Raw genomic sequence first — 21,350 nt, 5'->3', positions numbered from 1 at the left:
CCGCATTCGCGGAGGGCTCGAGCCTTGTCAGCTGTCAACAGGGGCCGGAGACGTGCACCGAAAACAACACCTGCTACAACATTTCGACTCCCAGCAGTACGGGAGAGGTACCTACCCTTGCCCTGCACCTCCAGCCTTGTTTCAGTGCTGCACATTTAACTATAAAAAAAAAAACAAGGAATGCTCTACCCTTGATTTAAACACACCGATACTTTTCCTACTACCACCCAGGGTGTGGTAAAGCAAGTGGTACTGTAAAACTTGCTCCTTAAAATGTATTTCTTAACAAGGTTATTTTATTCCATGCTGAAAAGAAAAAGGAAACACAAAGTTGTGTTTCCTTTCCTTTCAGTATGGAATAAACCTGTAACCTGTTCCTATGCAGCTCCCTACTTGAACTACCTCAGGATATTTCACTGCTTAATTTACTGTTCACTTTCTAGAGTAATGGGTGATCACATCCAAGGATTGTCAGGCTGTGCGTTTTACAACATTCAAAGAATAGAAAAGGCCAGGTAATACCTAAAGAGTTTCTAAAATTAATTAAACTATTTCCGCAAATATAGGCACTAGAGGGGAAAAGGCACAAATTTATGTGATGTAGCTTTATAACATTTATAAATTTATTTTTGTATTTATTTTTTACAGTCTACTGTCTGTAAAGTGAAACATTTCTAAAGGCTTTAATTTAGATTGAATTAAATTCTATATCTGACCATACACTTCCTAGAGGGCGCTGCTCTAGATGAAGAGGGGGAGTTCCTATTGTACGTGTTGGCCGGCACATTGCTTCACCAGTGTTTTTCCACAATTTCTCACGGATTCCACAGCCACAAAGCCTCTCCGCCTCCAGCAATGACTTTACTGCAAAAACCCCTCCAGAGCCCAATGTGCTTTCCCTTGTGCTTCTCTGACTTGTATAGTTTAAAAATGAGGCTTTCGGCTCTACTTTGAGAAGAAAAGTATAATAGCAACTAGACCATACCATGTTGAAGACATGCAAGAAGTAAAATTCTGCACCCAATGCCATTAAGTACACTAAAAGCTGCTGCATATTATGTAGACCACTTTCATAGAGAGCCCTCTGTGTCATAGCAAAACTCTTACAAGCCCACTGTTTTTTATAGTACTTCAGCCGGACAGCCCATCTCTTTTTTTCTTGAATTACCAGGCTATTACAAGGTAGGCGCTTATCAAACGTCAGCTAAAAAGCTGAAGAGCTGAATACAGTAGCTTTTAAAGGTACTGACAGCAAGATGTGTAACACACAGCAGACTTCTATAAACTGCAGTTGGTGGTTCAGCACATAGCACGCTGACTTGCCTTCGGACACAAGCACAGTCACATGCTGCAATTCTGTACGAACGAAACTTGGGCATGCTCAAACTATCAGCACCCCATCTGTCGCAGGGGCAAAAGTGGGGCTGAAGACAGCACCTTTTACCAGAATCTCTAAAAACCCCAAGTAACCCAAGACAGTATAGCAGGGACAAATGAAAGGAAAGCAACTGAAACTGTTGATTTGTGATTTTAAGTAAATGTTACAAAAAAATATATATCTGGTTTGACAATCAACATAAGAGAAAAGGCATTTAAGATTTTCCAAGGGGCCCCATCTTAGCACGATATATCCTGGGCACATTGCCGTTGACTAATTTTTTATTCTGTTTATTTCTCTTTTCATTTTTTCCAAGACAAATCTAATTGTCAAGTGTGGCACTTCTGCATGTTTCTACTGTAAATCATATACCACTCCTTAATATGAGGTCAGATGCAGTACATTTATTAAATGAGATCTATCTGAAAGAATGGTATGAGAGTTACTCAATACTCTCCAACAGACTGTAGGATTTGGAGTTTTCTAAAGACCAGGCTGAACGTCAATACACAGAAAGGCTTGATGTATTAAAGGACATTTGCTCAGAAATACATTTTACAAGCTTCATTCATTTTATAAGCTAGTGGTGTAGTTCAGTTTTAAAGAATGGCATTTTCCTGGTTGGCAACCATTTAAAACATGACCAGTTCTACTGGTCTTGATTACCTTACACACAGAAAGGTAATGTAGGCAAATTTTTCGACAGAGCTCTGTGTAATGACGTTTTTTAAATCCTTCACTGACCCAGATGAACTAGTTAACCAAGAACAAATACTTGCCTACCACAGCAACATGGAAAGCTTTTAGTTTAACCAGCACTGCATCTTCCAAGAGCTTCTCAATCCTGGTGCTGTGAGCCCACACGCCTGCTGGGTTTTGTTCCAGCCCAGGGCTCAGTTAATAATAATTGCTCACACTTATGTAGTGCTTTTCTTGACACTCCACTCAAAGAGCTTTACAGGTAATGGGGAATCCCCTCCACCACCACCAGCCACTCCACCAGTGTGCAGCCCCACCTGGATGATGCGACGGCAGCCATAGTGCGCCAGAACGCTCAGCACTAAGTTACACAATCAGTTACAGAACTGAACCCTTAATGGACTTCATAACTAGATCAACCTTTGATTGCTTTCAGCTCTTTCACAGGTTGGAGGTAGATTCATGATCGAATCCCAAACTTCTGAATTGAACATAACTTGCAAAGTTAACAATAAAGCAACTTGTTAGTTCACATATTATTTTTTCATTATTCAGGAACCCCTGATGTAGATTTTGGGTGAACAGCTGCTTTGCTCCTGGGATTCGACCCACTGCCCAATAAGCATTCTCTCATGTGTTTTTGTTCTTCTACATTGGTTTTATCCATTACAGGATTCCTTCCCCACCAGAAAACAAAAAGTGCATATCATGACAAAAACAGAAGAAAAATGTAAATATGCCTGTATATTCACTTAAGTGTTAGTCAGAGATTAAAAAGTGACAAGTTTTACTAAACCTCATTATGTGGGTTACACAGGAGTTTAATTGGAATAATTGGAATAGCAGCATCAAGCCCAGTTAGATGTCTTGACAAGATTGCTTCACTATCTTTCTATGGAGTATATGACAATTATATGGACTATCTCTTACTGAAGATTCTACTGGCTGTCATCAAAACATGTGAGACACAATCACCCAAGCAGACCTTAAATTCTGAAGGTTGCAGAACACACCTCTTTGCATGTTCACAGCCCATATGAATAAATAAGCATCAACATAAAAGAGAATGAAAGGAAGCAGCTGGTCTGTAACTACAGATGTCACTTGTAGAATAACCTTTCCAATTATTTGCTTTGTTGTTCCAGATGGGAAATATGCTTTGCAGGCAGGTAAAAGCCCCAACACAATACATAAAACTATGAATGAAAAAACCTACATGCATAAGATGAGAAAAACAGGTTAGCAGCTTGGTAAGGATTAAAGGATCAGTTAGTTTAATAAGACTGGGTGCGAGATGGATACATAAGATACATGCTGTAAAAAAAGTAGAATATAACTAATATAAACTAGATTTACTGCTATGTGAATAAAGGGTAACTTAAGTTCAGTAGAACTAAATCTGGGTATTCTAAACCTACAGCCTGATGAAAGGAGTGGTCATAATCATTCACGGTTATATTAGTTTTCAGCACTACTTGTTAGGTACACTGTATGTATGCTAGCAGTATCTGTTGTGCACTGACAACTTCCTGGTTACCATCACTGTCCTGCTCAGTCTGTTTTTATTGTGTGCTAGAAGAACATCAGGAATGTGGAGGACAAAGTTACTTGTATACAAAGAGAGTAGTGCTGTAGCTTGTCTGGGCCTGAATTTTGCCTGCTGTCCCATACAGCTTTCAACGGTCTACGACACTAACGAGTTTGTTAACGAGTTAACCATCTGTGACTTCACTTTGGCAAGAAATTAATTTATACTTTTAAAGGATAAGGGATGAAAAATCTAGTCTAAAACCACACCTGAAGAACACTGCAGCCATTTAGAGAGTCTTCTCCTTGCTTGAGTCTTGATTATGTAACTTATGTTAAACTGAACACTGACTGCTTAGAGGATTCTCCAAGGTTATGTGTACCGTCAAAAAGAAACAGGAGAAGCAACAGCACAACAGACAAAGTGAGTCAGAGTCTGCTGCTGTCATCACGCAGGACATAGCAAAGAGCCTTACTGTTGAATAAATAATACGCCCAGTCTTTTTTCCTGTCAAGGGCTTAATGCTGGCCCCAAGCATTACGATTCTAACACCACATCAACACTTCTTTTCATGCACTGCTGATCCACCAAATCACTTTCTCACTTTCATAACACAGCACTGGGAAATTTTCAATCTTGACATATATTTCTTGTGCGCTAAAAAATAACATTTCATGTAGCCTTTACTTACAGTAGTACTCAGTACCACAGAAGACAAGACATCAATCAAGTACCTGACTACTTAGCCTTTGAAGATCCCATAGATCACCAGGAGTAGGGGCGTAAACCCTAAATTCCTGGGCTTGAAAAATCAGGTCTCCCTAAATACCCCCAATTACCTGATTTTCTGTTTACCAGAGTGAGTGTTGTAAGTGTTGCATTTCAGTGATGGGTGAAGTGGGTCCCCTCTCTGTGCATCATGCTTTGGGAAACGTAACTGTGATCATCATACTTTAAACTTAAAGCATCAAGACAGTGCTTTGTGCAAAATACTTACTTTTGCACCCAAAGGGAGAATCAGTTCAACAACATGCAAGTTTAGGAATGCAATTCAGTCCCGATATCAACCAGTCCAGTCCTACTGTATAACCCAGGTGTGAACACAAGTTATCACCAAAACAGCATTAAATTAGGGAGAGCATATAACTTACATTTACTGTTTGCAAGACGCCACATTGGAAAGAATCCTAAAAGCTTTTGTCAACAACTACACATTTAAGTCATTGTTTAAGAAAAATATTTTAATATTAAAACAAACTACTAAAGGTTTATTTCATGTATGTAACAATGTACCATAACCAGTGACAGAAATAAATATCCATTGTTTTAAACATCACTGTCTTTACAAAACAAAGCAAACTGTTAAATCTGTTTTGAGGGTTACAAAAACTGCATTCTTTGTGGTCTGAAATAAAAGATTAAACTATACAAAAAAACAAAATGCTTAACATTATTACCATAATCTGACAGAAATCATTTTAATTAGCCTAATTAATGCTGTGACCCAAATCAGGAAAAATGGCCTGAAAATGGATGGATAGTCTAATTAATTACTATGACAACTGCAAGTCTCTAAATTCTTTACATATTGAATACTGTGACTTGGTTTAATTTGCTTTCAACAGTACAGTCCTAATCAGATTGCAATAACATGCGCTAATTAACATGTTGTCAAAATTTAAATATGGTGAGACGGACTGCAGTGTAAACTGCATTTATACATCTGCCTTAGACTTAGACTTCTAGACTGTTCTATAGAGAAAATATCATCCGATATTTAGGATGGTCACTTACAGCGATGAAAGCCGCACACCTGGTACAAAAATGACAATAAAAAGTAAGAGAAAAAAATTAACAACAACACACACTTCATACAGACAGAATGCAAGGCAATCGAACATAGGCCCTGGTAAAAAGGCAAGTTTGGAGCTTGGAGTTGAAGAGAGTCGAAGAATTTGTCTCTCATGAAGTCTGAGAAAGGGCACAAAGGATTAGACGCTTTGCATTGACAAAAATTGTCTAATGCGGGCAGTATTTTGAAAGTGGGAAAAAAAAAAGACGTCTTAATCAAATTTTTCACATGGGCCTCAAACGACAGCAGGGGATTAAACAGATTCCCAATTTCAGCCAATGCACAAAATGGGAAGCCATCCCTGTTACTGTGACGCAGTTATGAACGAATGTGCTCCAAGATGTAAATGGTGACAAATATTATGTAAATGGTCTACATGGCTGACATATTCATTGGTATTAAGGACTCAGCCAGGGGTTGACAAAGTAGAAATTGTAAGGTGGAAGTAAGCCAATTTACAGCCTCCAATTTTAAGGTCAATACTATACATATATTGAATAATAAATGGCAGGCAGGACAGTGGTTTGGGAACTTAACAGTCGAGATGCAGACCAACAGAAAAGGAAATTAGATAGATAGATAGATACTTTATTGATCCCGTGAGGGAAATTGCAGTGCAATAGCAGCTTAACACACACAACACAGCCACAGTGTAACGAATTATATACTAATAGTACAATACATACAATACAATACAAGAGTTACTCACAGTCCGGACACACAAGAGGAAGTATATACTGCAAAAAGAAAGCTGAATCTAAAAACCCCAATATGATTTTGAAAGTAGTTTAAGCTCCCTTTCATCCCCCTCAGTGTGTCATGTTTCACTATGCACTCCAAGTGCTACAAAAGACAGCTTGCTCCTGTGCACGGCTCAATCAGTATTAACGGGGAAACCAATGCAGAGGTCATGCTGCTTTTGAAACGGATTTCAGGCTGTGGAACCTCAAGCATGTGGAATGAGAGATTGGCTCTTGCTGATTCTCAACTGGAAGGCACATTAACACAGGGAACAGTTCCGGCAATAACTAAGCAGGTTTAAGGTCTGCTGATGACGTCGAAACAGAAACCGCAAAGCGTGAGAGAACAGGAAAAAAGCAGACAGCACAGACTTCCGAATCTTCTAGTACAATATCCTGTGCTGAAGACTCAGCCCTTACAGGCCTACTGTATGAAACGAGCAGCTTCCTGTTCACTGTAGGTCACATCTGAACAGTGTGCAGACTACAGTCGAGGAATCGCTCAGCACTGGAGCAGAAACACTGGGTTTTATAACACAGAAGAGCTGTGACCTTACAACACCCTGGTTGACCACTTACTTGCTGGAGGGCAGCCAAACTCGGTGGAGAAGTTGCATGGGATACCCAAGCCATTTCATGAATTTGCATCAGAACTGCAAGACTGCATGGCAGATCAGTTCTACTGAAGAGTGGGACATGTATCCACATATTTTCACATGATCACATTTAATTATTTAAAAAGGCAGAGTAAACAAACGCATTAAAACGGAACTATGATTAAAACAATTTGTTTTACTGGATAAAGCCGGTCATTCTTATTTTACATTCCGTGTCATGTAGGGAGTATATAAAAGGAAATCAAAGACCGAGGCCTGTGACTCAAAAGCATTGCAGTAGTATGTAAGCTAAGGTGACAAAGTCCATCAGCATGTGAACTGGAAAAATGTACAAACTTACTCAGGAAGAATAATGAGAGGCAAAAAAGCCTATTACTGATTGTGTGCCAGAGATCACATGATAGTACAATGTCTTCCAAACGTACTGGGACAGAAAAGTCAAAAATTTCTTTTTTGCTTTGAAATCACGCGATTTGTGTTTGCCGTCATGAGATTTTGCAAATGTTACCTTTTATTTTTGGGCAGTTCCATGCGTACCTTTCGTCATATGTTGTTTTTGACCCAGTGATTTCAGGTGATCATAAGTGCTTTAACTTAGTAATAACAAGTAGTAATAATACTACTATTAGTAGTAATAGTAACAGTAGTTATTAGTAGTAATAATAACTTAGTAATAATAAGTAATTTAACTTAAGTAATAACAGATTCACTTTAAGAACACGTCAGAGAGACAAAAAGGGATACTAAAGACCCAACTCCACTTTACACATTGAAGGATCAATAATTACTTGCTTACTAAAGGACAGTACAGAACTTATCCTGAAATCAATTCCTTATATAACTGTATAAAAAAGTCAAGCAGGGTGACTAAACTGTTAAGGCATTCACTGCAAGTGTAAACTCAGCACTGTGACCATAGGTTCGAGCACGAGGCAGGATACTAACTATGTCCCAGCAGCAACACAAGGATCAGTGTCTGTGAGCTTGCAGTGATGTCATCAATGAGGGACACACCTCTCCTCCATCCATCACAAGACCAGGGGCTTGAGGGGAAGGAGGGTCAGAGGGGCCCGTCTGCATTTCCTCGTTATCCCCAAGTAGGTACTGGGGTTGCCACTGTGAGCGCAACTGTAAGGATTAATTGGCAGAGCACATCACAAAAACAGTAAAGAAAATAGTAAACAGTAAAAAAAAGTCAAGTGAAAAAAAAAGCAGATACTGGAAATTACAATGTGGAACATTTTCCAACTTCTGAAGCTTAATTAATATAACAATGACTTCATTTTGTGTGCGGCTAAAATGTAAAGATCCAGAAATCTAACGCATTTAGGAGTAAGAAATATAAGCCTCTACAATTAAAATGCTCTTTTCACTGCTGTAGGTTGTCAGGTAACTATAACACAACATCTAATGACAGAACACAGAAAACATCTCAGAAATCTTACTTGAAATTCCTTTTCTTCCTTATTGCCAAAAAAACATTTACAGCAGAGACAGCTCAAATCAAAGATAGTTAAGAATACTGGAAGAATCTTCAGTATAAACAGTCTCTCCTGGTTCTGAAGTCACTGCCTTAATACAGGAGTCTAAGGGAAACTAGGTGAATCTAGGCCCATTCCACCTTAAGTAAAATGGGTCCTTTTGAAGGTGATTAGGCAACATGTACAAACAAAATCAGAAACCTTCAAGAGAGGCCCCTGTGAACCAAAACAGTGATTTTTGCTCTGAGTGGTAATTTCAGTGCTGGTGGTCGAGACTAGTCCACAGCATTCAACAGACAGGCATGCTGTCAAGAGACTAGTGTCATGAAGTGCTTTGAATAGAGGTATTGTGCTTATTCTACATGATGTATCATGTCCATCAATGGCAAATAACAGTTACACTAGATATATTGGTACCAGTGAAAGCACTTCTAAAAGGCATTCATATCGGGTTACAGGGATAGCTTGAACATCTGCATTTGTTTTGCTCGGCTACTACAATCCCTTTAACAAAACAAGCCGTCTTGAACTACTTACTCTTACTGTGGTTACAAATAACCCATGAAGGTTCTGCACTTTAAACCTGTTTGCTTGAAGAAATGAAATAACATTTTGCAGACATTTAAGTACTTATACAGAACTTGCAGCAGGCAGTTGGCTTTCCAAATATTTCCTATATCGATTTGCTGCCTGCACGCTGCAAGTCGAGCGAACCCGAGCGCAGATCATCCATTCCATATCACTACGCAAAACCCCCAGTACAGCCAAGTGGACCAAGCGCCGTTTAAAAAAACCTGCTGCAATAAAAAATCAAAACCTGCTAGGCACACCACTTTTAAAAAGTAATTCTTAGAACACAAAACAGAAAGCCATTAGATTTGGTCAATAAATTCCCTGCATACTGAACTCTCTCCACCCCACCCCCCACCCCCCCGTATTGAAGAAGCAATTATCACTGCCCTTTCCTGCGAGGCTGCCTGTCCCTGAAAACATAATTAAAGAAGATGCTGTGACCTGCAGTCCGGACATGATGAACATTGACCGATGAGAGATACCTGTCTGACCTTTTACCTTTGCCACTAGCCAGTGACCTTTCAACTGAGGTGGCATGAAAGGACAGAAAAGTTGTGTAAAAAAAGAGAGGAAAGAAATAGCCAATACCTGTCACTTCAGCACTGATCTTGCAGACCATCAACCAAGCACATTTGAAGTATATTTTATACATATGGAGGAGTCCTTTTTAAATACTGAATCCTAAGCTTCTATTGACATTTTTGACACTTACACCTCAAACACAATTAAAGATTTCAGGCACCAAGCCCTTGGTTTTGAGTCTGCATACACGGATGAACGGACAAAGGAAAGTGTGATTTCTCAACGCATCAATTGGCCCTATCTGGTATACAAGCAAAACTCTGAACAGGCCCCTGCGTCTGGGGTATATCAATCTCCCCCTGTGGAATTGTTTAGTGGCAGACTCAGGGGAGGCCTGGTGTATGGTATCTCACATCGGGCTCTTGTGTCAGGAACAGACAATATAACCTGTAGGAGCTTTTGTCTCTAGCCCACAGGTTAGCATCTCCTGCCCCTTTTAAATTCTGTACATTTCCATGCCAAGATTACCACGCCGTGTGATCTTCCAGTACTTTGATACCGTAGCTCAGAGTATGACAAAAATGACGTCAAGAATTTTAAAGAATTACAAGGACCTGGTTTTCCCCAAGACATGCCAACTTTCTAGAAAGTCTGAAAAAATAGCTACAACTGAGCAGCTGATGAGTCATTCCTCAGCCTTTTTTGGAGATATTTTTCATATAATCAGATGGGACCTTACATGTCTGCAGGTGCGATAAAAAAGAGCCTTTATTACACTAAAAGAATAAAAAAGAATTGGAGAACTAAAAGGCAAGAAATGGTACAGTATTCACCATGGCTGTTGCTGACCATGAGCCTGAAATTTGAATGCATTTTCCTGTATAAACAGGGTCTCATGCTGTGAGAATAGGAAAGTCAGACTCTGAAAGGCCAAACAATAGCTGACATACCTTCCTGATTAACATCACATTTGACTAAATCTCTCTAGTCTCTGTCTTTTCTGGCCACAAGAATAGAGGATATTTACACAACTCGGTACGATACATAAAAACACAAGGGGATTGTGTTAAAAGTCTCATTTAGCCTAGACAGCCGTCCAACAGATGCCAAACTTCAATCCCATATTAATAAAAAAAAGTTGGGAACTTTGTGTAAATCACAGATAGACCTCTTCATTAATTTCATCGAATTAACTTAGTCAACGTCATAAAACGCCTTACAACATTGGAGCGCTAAAATTCTAAATTACAAGGAATATTTTAAGAAAAGTTGTGGAACTTGTTTGGAATGTTATACCAAAAGAAACTCTTCCCACTTCAAAAGTAAAACCCTATCTTACTACTGATTATCTCTGTAACCATTCTGGATTAATGAGTCTCAGTTGTGCTGTTTAAAAGCAAAAGTTTCCAGCTCCACTACTAAAAAGGTAGTTTTTCCAGCCAAATTCAAATGGTATGGAAATGCTACTGTACACATTTTACTATAGGTCTATAATGTATAGAAGCTCACACATTCTGGTAAACTGAACTGAAAAATGTCCTCAAATGATTCCTCAAAACATGAAAAACAGCTTAATGTCTGTGTATATTTATTATTATTATTTTTCTGAATTCCTGCAGTAAAAAAAAGAATCTGTGGTACACATTTCATAGGAAAGAAAGAGTTGTCTGTAAACCAATTATTGGAATGAAAACATATTTATAAAACATTTGTTATTACAGCAATTACAAACTCCACAACATTTTACATTAAAAAAACAAACATCTTGTTTACCAAAAGGCAGAAGTTCTAATGGGGAAGCAGGGCTGTCCAGTCCTGTCCTGGAGGGACGACGAGTCTGCTTGTGCTGTAGCTCTCTGTAAAGCAGCTACGCGTGAAGAGATGGAAAATGCTGTTAAATTGGTCCAATAAAGTCAGAAACCAGCGGGTGAGGTACCGAGCCAGAATGCAGGCTGGTGTGTCTTACAGAATCTTCACAACCAGGACTGGACTCCCCTGTTCCTGTTAATCCTTCAATAAAATATCTGAAGATGTAAACAGTACAATTAGTCTTCAAATAAGCAAATGAAAAAATATAAAAAGGATTTGCCATACAGTAGGTTGTCCCTTTGTTTTATTCAACTTATCTGACTTCATGTTAAGAAATCTTTAATAATATGCTTAAGTCATCACAAAACTAATTGGTAACCAAATCTGCAACAAGTTTTAGTTAGCACACAAAATAACTCAAAGCTCTGATAAAGGCCTCCGTCTGCATTACCAGCAGCTCTTTTTGTAGAAAGTGAGCCTTGCATAGCATAGCTGTGTGAATTCCTGTAGGAATGGTGTGTAATGACTCTGTATGGGACATACCTGTAACGTTTCTTCTCTTTTCAGCAGGGAATAAACCTTTACTTACGCAGCTACCTACTTGAACTTCATGACTCTGTATTGGTTAATGTATTTTATATAACGCAACATCTATTTTAATGTTCCTTCATACTATTTATGTTTTTTTGCAAGTCTGGGTGTGTAAAACATGTCTGCTTGCACACAAAAGAAATTAGTTTCAACATATCATACTGTGTGCAGTACTAATGTATCCTGTTAGTTTTCAACGTTTCTTCCCTGGCCAGCCATAACACAAGGGTTAACGGTTTTGTTTTCTGAATTGATAGAGTAAAATTTTATTTAAAGGGTATAAGAGATACTCAGGGTACAAGGGATATACACACCAATGATCTAAAATGACTGTAAACACTGTATCCCACAGTGGCAATAGGCTAGCTCTTCCAGTATACTATAAGCTGTGCAATAGATAAGAGGACGAAAAGACAAAAAAAATCAGGAGAAATATTATAGTTACAAGAGAAAGATTTTTTTTCTGCAAAGAATATTTATTTTATCTAGGTCATGTAGTATCAGTAGAATTCCCCCCCCAAAATATATTCAAAACTTTTTACAGCAAACTGTGGAAGAAGGTATCAGTCAAAAAAAGTAAAAATGATCAGAACTTTTAAAGCAACTTCACCCAAATAAGTCTATTAAATTAGGAATGCAGCACAGCACCATAGCATGAACTCAGGTGGGGAGCTGCATCAGCATGCGTAGGCTGCAAAGGAACAAGTAATAGGTTTATTCCATGCTGAAAAAAAGAAGAAAGAGAACAACGTTTCGGCCGTGGAGCCTTCTTCAGGTGTGGCATGTGGCATAGCATGAACTCTCCTGTTTGACAGATTATTTTAAAAAAGTATTTTAAAAGTAATTTACAATTTTTGGCACTTCCTTTGTGATTTACACTTACTGTAACTCCCTTAAATGAGGCATAATCTAATAATGTTAGCACATCTTACACAAGGAACAATTTCTATTGTAAAATCCTTGTTGGAATCCTTCATTCAGAAGTACTTATGCTTTTTGGTGATTTTCATCCCTGCTGGGGGATGAAATGTCAGTATTAAACTGTAGTGAAGAAGGTCTTTACTTCTATAGTAAAGAATATAGCACTCTCATTTTGGTCATGCTAGGGTCAAGTGCTTCAGTGCTTCCATGTCGATATCCAGTTTTCTTCACTGTGGCCCTTTGGATAATTCAGTAGATCAATGACTTTCTTAGACCAAGCTCTAGTCTTCAGCACTGTCCCACTGTTTCTGCAAAGCAGCATTATCAATAACTTTGCAGATGCACCCCTACTGGAAATGTCTAAATGCAGTCTCTGAGAAGCCCCTATAAAGCCACAGAACATTAAAGGTATTGATCTGAAACCGCACAACCCAAAGTCGAAAGAAATGCTGCCTCTCTCTCTCCCTGGCCCATGTACTTATCCATGTAGTCACCCAGTTCCATCTCACTCTAGTGGATATAAAAGACCATCCAAGACCAAACAGGGCAGAATCCTGCACCTTAAAAAGGTCAAGATCAAGATCACTTTATTAGCCACATACAATTTCTTGTATTAGGAATTTGTCTTTTTCGCATCCCCCAACTTGCTCTCCATAAGACACACAAATGGGAGAGAGAAGCTTGGGGTCACAGCGCAGGGTCAGTCATTTATATGGTGGCCCTGGAGCAGTTGGGGTTAAGGGCCTTGCTCAGGGGTCCGAGGGAGTAGGATTCCTCTGCTGGCCATGGGATTTGAACCGGCAACCTTCCAGCCACAGGCGCAGATCCTGAGCCACAGAGCCACCGCTCTGCCCCAAAAGCGCCTTCCTTTGAGCCGGATTCGAACCAGCGACCTAAAGATTCCTAGCTGTTTCCACTACAGTCCTCCGCTCCACCAACTGAGCTATTGAAGGAACAGGTTTCAGTTTCATTAAGAGAACACTCAGACAAGTCCCTGATGCTACTCGCAGGATCTCTATCTAGCGATCTCACAGATTACAGGGGAGAGAATCTTCTGTGAAAGAGTGTTATTGCAGATTAACAGTTGACAGCCTTGGATACACTTAATACTTAAGATAATAATGGGCAAACTTCAAAACAACTTTTTGGACAGAAATACAAAAGTCCAAGAAGAAAAGGAGTTTAGGAAGAAGTGTCTCCAGGCCTCTGTATTAAAGACACTTTCACAGAGTTACCAGTTGTGCCTTATGGATGATGTTTCAGTGCAGATTCCAAAGAAGTTCACTGGGTTGACTTTGTCAAAGCAGTTGAAGATTTTGAATCCCCAGATCAGGTGCTCTTGTTGGCTGAAGGAAACATTTTAGCCTTAAACAGGGAAGACTGACAGTGCAGGACGTTCCTTAAGCTCAGAAATGTACCCAGTTCATCATTTTTTGCAATGAGGTGACCAGACTTATATACAATATTCCAAATAAGGTCTTACTAGTGCTTTGCATTAGTTATCAGCAGTCTATAGTCTATACACTGTATTAATATAGTAGACTGTATTTATCAGCCAAGACTCAGCTTGTACTGCTTAACATATAATACTATTTTCCACATTTTCATTCCCCCCACCCCCCCAAGTCATTCAAGATTTTCAAATCACAGCTCTTATTAACACAAGCCTGCTTTTTACAATATACAAATGAAACTTCCTACATGAACATTAACCATGACTCAACGGCAAATATTCTGTGCAGCATGCTTTCAGATCAAAACAGCATCTTGCTTCTTTAACATACCTGTGACAGTGTATCTGTAACAACAGATCCCATCAGATTCCAGGAGAAGGCTTCTGTATGAGGTGGCAATGTCTGGTTTGCGCTGGTTATGTACAGCATTTGTCTTTGAGAGACTGCCTCATACCATACCTTGACATTTAAACTAACCTCACCATGTTACAGCAGGAACAATACAAAGACATTCCCTCTCCTAACTTGTGACAGAAAAAAAAACCTTCAGAGAAACACTCACATGACTTTCACTTAACCTGTAAAGTCAGTGCTTGTAGGCTTCAAAAGTACAGTCTTTTGGAAACATTCATATAATCCTCTCCAACACCAGCTCAACTGGAATTAACCATCACTGATGCACCATTGACAGTCTGGCACCACTGTTGAGCCACAGTTGAGTAATACCCTAGACAGCCCCCCAAAAAATTACATTTAACACATCCATGGGTAAATTACATTTAAAAATGTTAGACAGGATTTTAGACCTGTAGATAAACTGTTTTAATACCATATTTCAGCTGAGAGTCTCACTTGTAGGACCTGCTGACTGAACCCATTAAATGCTTTGCTGAATCTATCAAGTATCAGTTCAGCAAGTCAGTTTGCAGGGACTGCAGCCCCGCTTGGTGAAAGTAGGAAGGACAACCAGTGGGTGCCTGAGTCACAGAGATGCTTTGCCCACAGCAAAGTCCTGTGAAAACAAACACTACGACTGAACCAGTCCAGCTGCTGAGGGAAGACAGAATATTTTCCAAACTGCACAGGAACTGTAGCATAAACACAATTCAGCACATGACTCATTTTCTCTTCCAATTCGCGTGCAATTCACAGCCCGACTTGGAATGTCACTTCTATGCTCACAATGTAGCGTAAGGGAAAACAGTATAGTGAATTCTACAGTATGCACAGCCATGACAGCAAGAAAAATGCCATACCCCTTTACACACCAAAAGACAGACCACTTCTTCCATGTGACGTTTATTTCAGACACACTCTAATTGGACATTACAATATTAAAAATAGTCCCTGAATAAACAATTCTGCCTTCTGTAAAGCAACCCCTAAGCTTAGCTTTGCCCTTCACACAATTTCTGTGGATGTTCCATTGACACAAATGAGACACAGCCCCCTTCCAACGCCCCTCAGCAGTATTAATAACATCCAGAAGCCATCTCAGGGGACACCTGTGGCTTTCCCCCACCGCAGGCCCTCACCCTTTCCCCAAGGACAGGCTATTCAATGAAACACCAGTCACAAGGCAATTAGAATTTTAATTTTAGACCAAACAGTCATAATAGGATGCAAACGCACAACACAGGATACACAAGGTCAGGCAGCAGGGCACATAGCTGAGAACTACTGGTTCACTGTGTGGAGACTCACTCAATACTCAAATTCCACAGCGAGAAGGAGTAAATATGTGCTCTATGATTAAGAAAAAAAAAGGTAACAGGTATGTGTATATCCATGTCTTTTTCATACTATGCTCTTTCAAGCTTTTTACAAAGAAGAAAAACAGGCTGTAGAAAAGAGACCCAGGATAGCAGCTAAATCATTATATACAGTACTCACACACTGCCCCTTACATAACAGAATGGTATGCCCCCAACAAATGGTACATTCCAAGATGGAGAACCATAAAGTAGTAGCAAACTGGTTTCACATGCATGGATTCACCCCCTAATCTCATAAGCCAAAAGATCAGCCTGTTGACCCAGTGGGCTCACATCTTTCAAGATCCAGAAGGTGACAGCACCATAGCTGCTCACATCAGATGAGCCCTGTTACAAAGGCATTTTCCTCTGTGTGCTGTGCTGTGCTCATGGCTACGATTGTGATGCACATGCCTCTAGAGCACTGCTGAAGACAGCAGCAGACCTGGCTAATGAGACCAAAGAATAAGGAAAAAAAACACCAAAGGGAAGAGCAGTTCAGGCTTCAAGAGAGTACTGAGCTTCTTAAATCCCTGAGCAAAATAAAAAAGCAAAACAAAGGAAAGATGAAAGTTTAAATGTGTCAAGAACACATTTTTCACCCATGTCATTAAGGAAGATTTCTTGAGTCCCTTCAAAATAAAGGTTGAGGAGATCCTTGAATTAACATGCTACTAACTTTAACTACTTTGTAATCATTGTGTTCTTACGAATCAGTGGTAAAGACAGGAACAGAAGATCATTAACCAAAAGCAAACCCCAAGACAAATTAACTCACTTAACTGGTTCATAACACTAAACATATCCTGAAGGAAAGACGGTTGTGCCTTCAACGTGCTATGTGTATGCCCAAATCCCAGCACTGCACTATAAAGGAGTTGTGAAGGGTTACTGTACTTGTCTTATAATAAGGACAGTTTTGTGTTTTTTTACACCCTTGAAAAATACATTTATTGCTTCCTCCTGTTCAAAGTGGAGCAATAAACATTCTAAGGGACCAAGAGCAAATGCGGGCAAACAAATGTTTTGCACAACCCTGCAAGTTGCTCCCACCAGGTAGCTGCAAATCTATCTCCTTGGAAACCGCATCAGGCCCCAGTCAATCCACACAGATAGGGTATAAAACACTACCTTCTGCCTGTTGCCTTCTATCAGGTTGACTGCGCTACAATAACCCCCTGGTTGCTGGCCTGGATGATAACCCCTTGAGGAAAGTGCAGCAGTACAATTGTGTGGTCTGGTCCCTGCTGCAAGACCCCTTTGCTCTTCGTCCAGTATCACAGGAAGGGTAGTAGTTCAGGTTTAATGCCACTTACAGTAACACAATGACAAGCACATTTTAATGGCAAAATGTGTATAGGTGAGTTATGAAAACCAAAAAGAGTATATTAAATTTAAAACAGATAAACAAAATGCTGTGATACTACACTTACAAAGCAAAAGAAAACTGTGCATCTATAGCAACACATCAAATGCCTCATGCACAAGGATCAAAGTCACCCAGCCAGATCTCTCCGTCTCTATTCTTCACTCTCCTACACTAGACGAAATAAAAAAGGGGTTTACAAATCAGCAACTGATGCTGACAGGCACAGTAAAACCGCTCTCAGGCAGAGCTTGGCTGAAGTTGTGCTTCTGGGCTGGAGGAGTGTCTGTGCAGTACTGGCTGGCTGCAGTGTCAACCACATAGCTATCTATGCACAATCTATCTACTGCTGTGCATGCTGATAACAGACAAGACAAACATCTTTTAAGACCCATCCTTACATGAATGTGCTTGCTCTTAATTATTTCTGTGCCAGAAGATTTTGCTGTGCTCCATTTGAAACCATGCACTGAACAGAAAGACTTGCTGGACTGTTTGGACATCAGATGTTGCAGTATCAGAATAGTACTAGAATATTTCCACTGTAATGGACATTTCACTTTTTAAATACGTGCATCTTTACTTTGATTTTCTGACGTTCTTAGCTAATGGGGAATCCGCTATACACAAAGCGGATATTTTCTAATGAAACTAAGGGGAAACTATGCTCCCTTTTCCATAATGCAACCACTACCTACCAGGAGGCCAAAGCACTATGAAAGACATCTACACTTCATGACTTTTTCATGACCCCATTTTCAGGCACCCTGCTCTTGTTGAGCCCTGTCCCTTCCGGTTAAGCTCTTCTACTCTGCAGTACTAAGTGACTTCACTGGAGACCAAGCTGAAGTTCCTTCAAGGCTTAAGCAACTCTATTGCACTTGAAAAGCCAAAAGGATTCTCAGAGCATTCATCGAGGAGTTGAGGCTTGAATGAAAAAAAAATGTCAGGGGTTAATTTGCTACGCACTTGATGCGACACCCTTTATTGCAAATAACTTATCTGAGGAGCAGATCGGACCTTCTGAAAGCGAAGGCAGTCTCTTTCTTCAACTAGATGAGCCAGATTCCTCCGACACCCCGCATTGATCATACATGTGTCCGCCTTCCAGTCAGGCTAATCTAATAATTGGTCTACAACACATCCAGAAAAGATGACAGTATATGACTGACCAAAAAAAAATTACAACTATAACCAAATCCCTATAAGCAAGTCGTTACATGTTTTTCCAAGAAACCAGAATGTCCGGGACAATGCACAGATTTTTATTGCATACAGCACATCTACAGAGGAAAGAGCTGCAGAGATTCAGGAGATAAAACGCATCTCTCGCAGTGCCTCTTAATCAGAAGATAAGAAAGTCAACTATTGCTTCACTTGGAGCCAATGGGGTTTGAGATAATTTAGTGGAGCCAGCAGGTTTATCGGCCCATGATCAAATCAGACGTCGTGTGCAAGTTAATTCAAGCAAGATCCGCGCCTAGGTGACGAGTAAACACTGCGCCACTCAAAGCACACTATTACAGCTACGTGAAAAGACGAAGTAAAAAAAGCATTTAGGAATTAAGTGTAATTTTCACTTTAATTCAGATGGAATTCATAGTTGGGGAGGTTTGTAAATCTGTTCATTGTACCAAATCAAAATGTCATCGATACACAAATTATCATGATGAGCCACTATCGGGGAAAATAAATGAATTTATGATCCTGTTTCTATATAGACAATATTAATGGCACCTGTTAGCCATCTCCAAAGGCTGCTTTAGTTTCGCCTCTGATGGGCATTCAAGTAGTTTATGCCTATGTGGGCTAACAATCATGGGCATTTCGATAGCCTTGCCTGTTCTACTTCAACACCAGGGAAAATACTGTTATCATACTTACAAATAATAGGGGACGTCCTAGGCGCTCATTATCTGTGCAAAAACAACATTTCAACGTTTCATACGTGCGCCTACTGTACCAACGTATTCACAGTTAAGCAAACAGGAATTTCCGAGTGTAAATCTCTCTACAAACAGAAAAACAGCAGTCGGCAAATAATAGTATTCACGGTATCGGAATACGGAGGACGGTGACATGTTAATTTCTGCTCGTAGCAAAAATCGATACAGTTTTGACAATGGCTCTGCTAATAGATACCAAAATCTGATTCGTCGACATCCGTAGCACCTAATATGATTCAACATGACCCATGCACGATTTCCCAGCGCTCCTGGGCACACGGGGCTACCGCTGAATAGTCACGGGGTATCGGAGCCGCTGCCGCGCCACCCCGCTGGCGCCGTGCTTGCCGTACCCATTTTGGCTCTGAAACTAGCCCGAACTGGATACGCTTCACGCAGGAGGCGGAAAGGAAACCTTCGCTTGTTGGTATACAGTTTACACATTGTGGCAAACTCGTCGCTCTGGGTCGCCCAGTCAATGAGATTACAAAGTAGCCGTTTGTTGCTTTTTTCCCCACTCCCAACAAAGAAACCACAAAGTACTGCGGATTACGCACCACACGGCACACCGCTAAATCGTTCGTTTGCCCTGGTGCTGGAAAACTGACAGGGGCGCAAAAACATACAGCATGTATAAAGTATTGCACAAAACTAGAACTGATAATCTATAAAACGCTGGATATCCCGTTTTATTTTCCCTGTAAAACCGGGAGAGGGGAACGCCATTCACCGTTGAACAGATTGCGGCTACCTATCTTCCCTATGTAACGTGGATTAAGGAGTTTGAAGCACGGACGGACAAGGCTCATCTCGCCCAGCTGCCGGACGATCACATCTTGAACCAGCATACCTCGTCTTCTCGCTCGTTCTTGAAACACAAGCACGCCGCCCGCTTCTTGAAGCCCTCCCCGTCGTACGTCCTCGTCTGGTTAGGCTTGAACTTCATCATATAGCCCCGCTCGTACCCTCCCAAAGCGAGCCGAAATCAGCAGCGAAAAGGTACAGCGGCGAGGGACGCCACAGCCGAGCAGGGGAGTCGGGAGGAGGGGTAGCAGTGAATCGGCATGAACAGAAAGGGCAGTCCGGGGTGGTGGTGGTTTTAAACGCAGTCTGCTGTTTGCACTGCGTCTCTCTCCATTGAGCTCGTCCACCTGGTCTGCTCGCTGTCTCGGCGATCCGATATTGTCCGCGCCTTCTGTCGGCTCTCTCTCTGCGCTTATGTCTACCCTGGCCGGTATTTAACTGAACTCACATTCCTCTAAATGCAATCCTCCCACTGGCACCCCCACCACCTCCACCCTTTACTGCGCAGTCGCAGCAGTGCAACAGTTCCACTGCGCGGCTGCAGCCAGCCCGTCTATAGGAGAGGCGCTGTGCAGCGCAGCCGTCCTGGAGCGAAATAAGGCGTTTTCTAGCAAAAAAAAAAGTATCAATGAAGTGCAAAAGGCGTGCCCACTGCCCCAGACGGCTCCCCCCGGAACAGTTGATATCTCCACCGTTTCAAGAGATCCGCTTAAAATATGTTACCACCGATCGGTCAAAACTGTATGGACAAAAAAGACTTGTGTTAACATCTGAAAATATATGTATTTTATATTTTGCGAAACGTTATACCATCCAAGCCATGTGGATAATGACTTTTAATTATTTTTTTCCGCTCATCTGTTACATTTATTTCTGAAGAAAAGCGGGACAGTTCGACACCGTTTTAAAGAGGAAATAAAATAAATATATAATGGCATCGCGTGTAAAATGTATTCACTCCAGACCATTGCTGAAAAGCTGATAATGTTTAAGCGGGGGGCGATTTGTTTCCGCGGGAAAAGAAATCAATACAACAGTGCAGTTTCAGAATTGTTTTGGACCGAACGTGTTCTTAATACAAGCCTGTGTTAAGAAAACATGGGCATATTGATATTTGTTGACTCTAACACGATCATGGCGTTGCCGTATCTCTGGAGATTAAAGAAAGAGGTGGTTGTTTGTGCGTGTGCTCAGTAGCAGTTTGCGAGTTTTAAAGTTAGAGTCGTTGAGTTACGAGTGGAGTTACCGGGAAGAGCTGTACTTCAGAAGAGTGAATGAACTGGAGTGTACTTATATCTGAAGAAAAACATACTCC

At 40.6% G+C, this 21,350-nt stretch overlaps 1 protein-coding gene across 2 annotated transcripts in view; it reads right to left on the bottom strand.

Moving 5' to 3' along the window:
* Window positions 1-20,539, bottom strand: part of nudt4a (nudix (nucleoside diphosphate linked moiety X)-type motif 4a) — a 45,436-nt gene extending 24,897 nt beyond the window's left edge. Inside the window, exon 1 of one of the 2 annotated variants that reach the window (XM_015352138.2) lies at window positions 20,082-20,539. In XM_015352138.2, coding sequence (XP_015207624.1) covers window positions 20,082-20,180 — 99 coding nt within the window. In that variant the 5' untranslated portion in view covers window positions 20,181-20,539. The remainder of the gene's footprint in view (window positions 1-20,081) is intronic. The other variant, XM_006633175.3, reaches the window with a different exon arrangement.
* Between the last annotated feature and the right edge of the window lie 811 nt (window positions 20,540-21,350).

Source organism: Lepisosteus oculatus, chromosome 7, assembly GCF_040954835.1.
Source record: "Lepisosteus oculatus isolate fLepOcu1 chromosome 7, fLepOcu1.hap2, whole genome shotgun sequence".
In the NCBI taxonomy this organism is placed as follows: domain Eukaryota; kingdom Metazoa; phylum Chordata; class Actinopteri; order Semionotiformes; family Lepisosteidae; genus Lepisosteus; species Lepisosteus oculatus.
The sequence above is the reverse complement of the archived record's forward strand: the minus strand, read 5'-3'. Positions and strand labels throughout refer to the sequence as shown.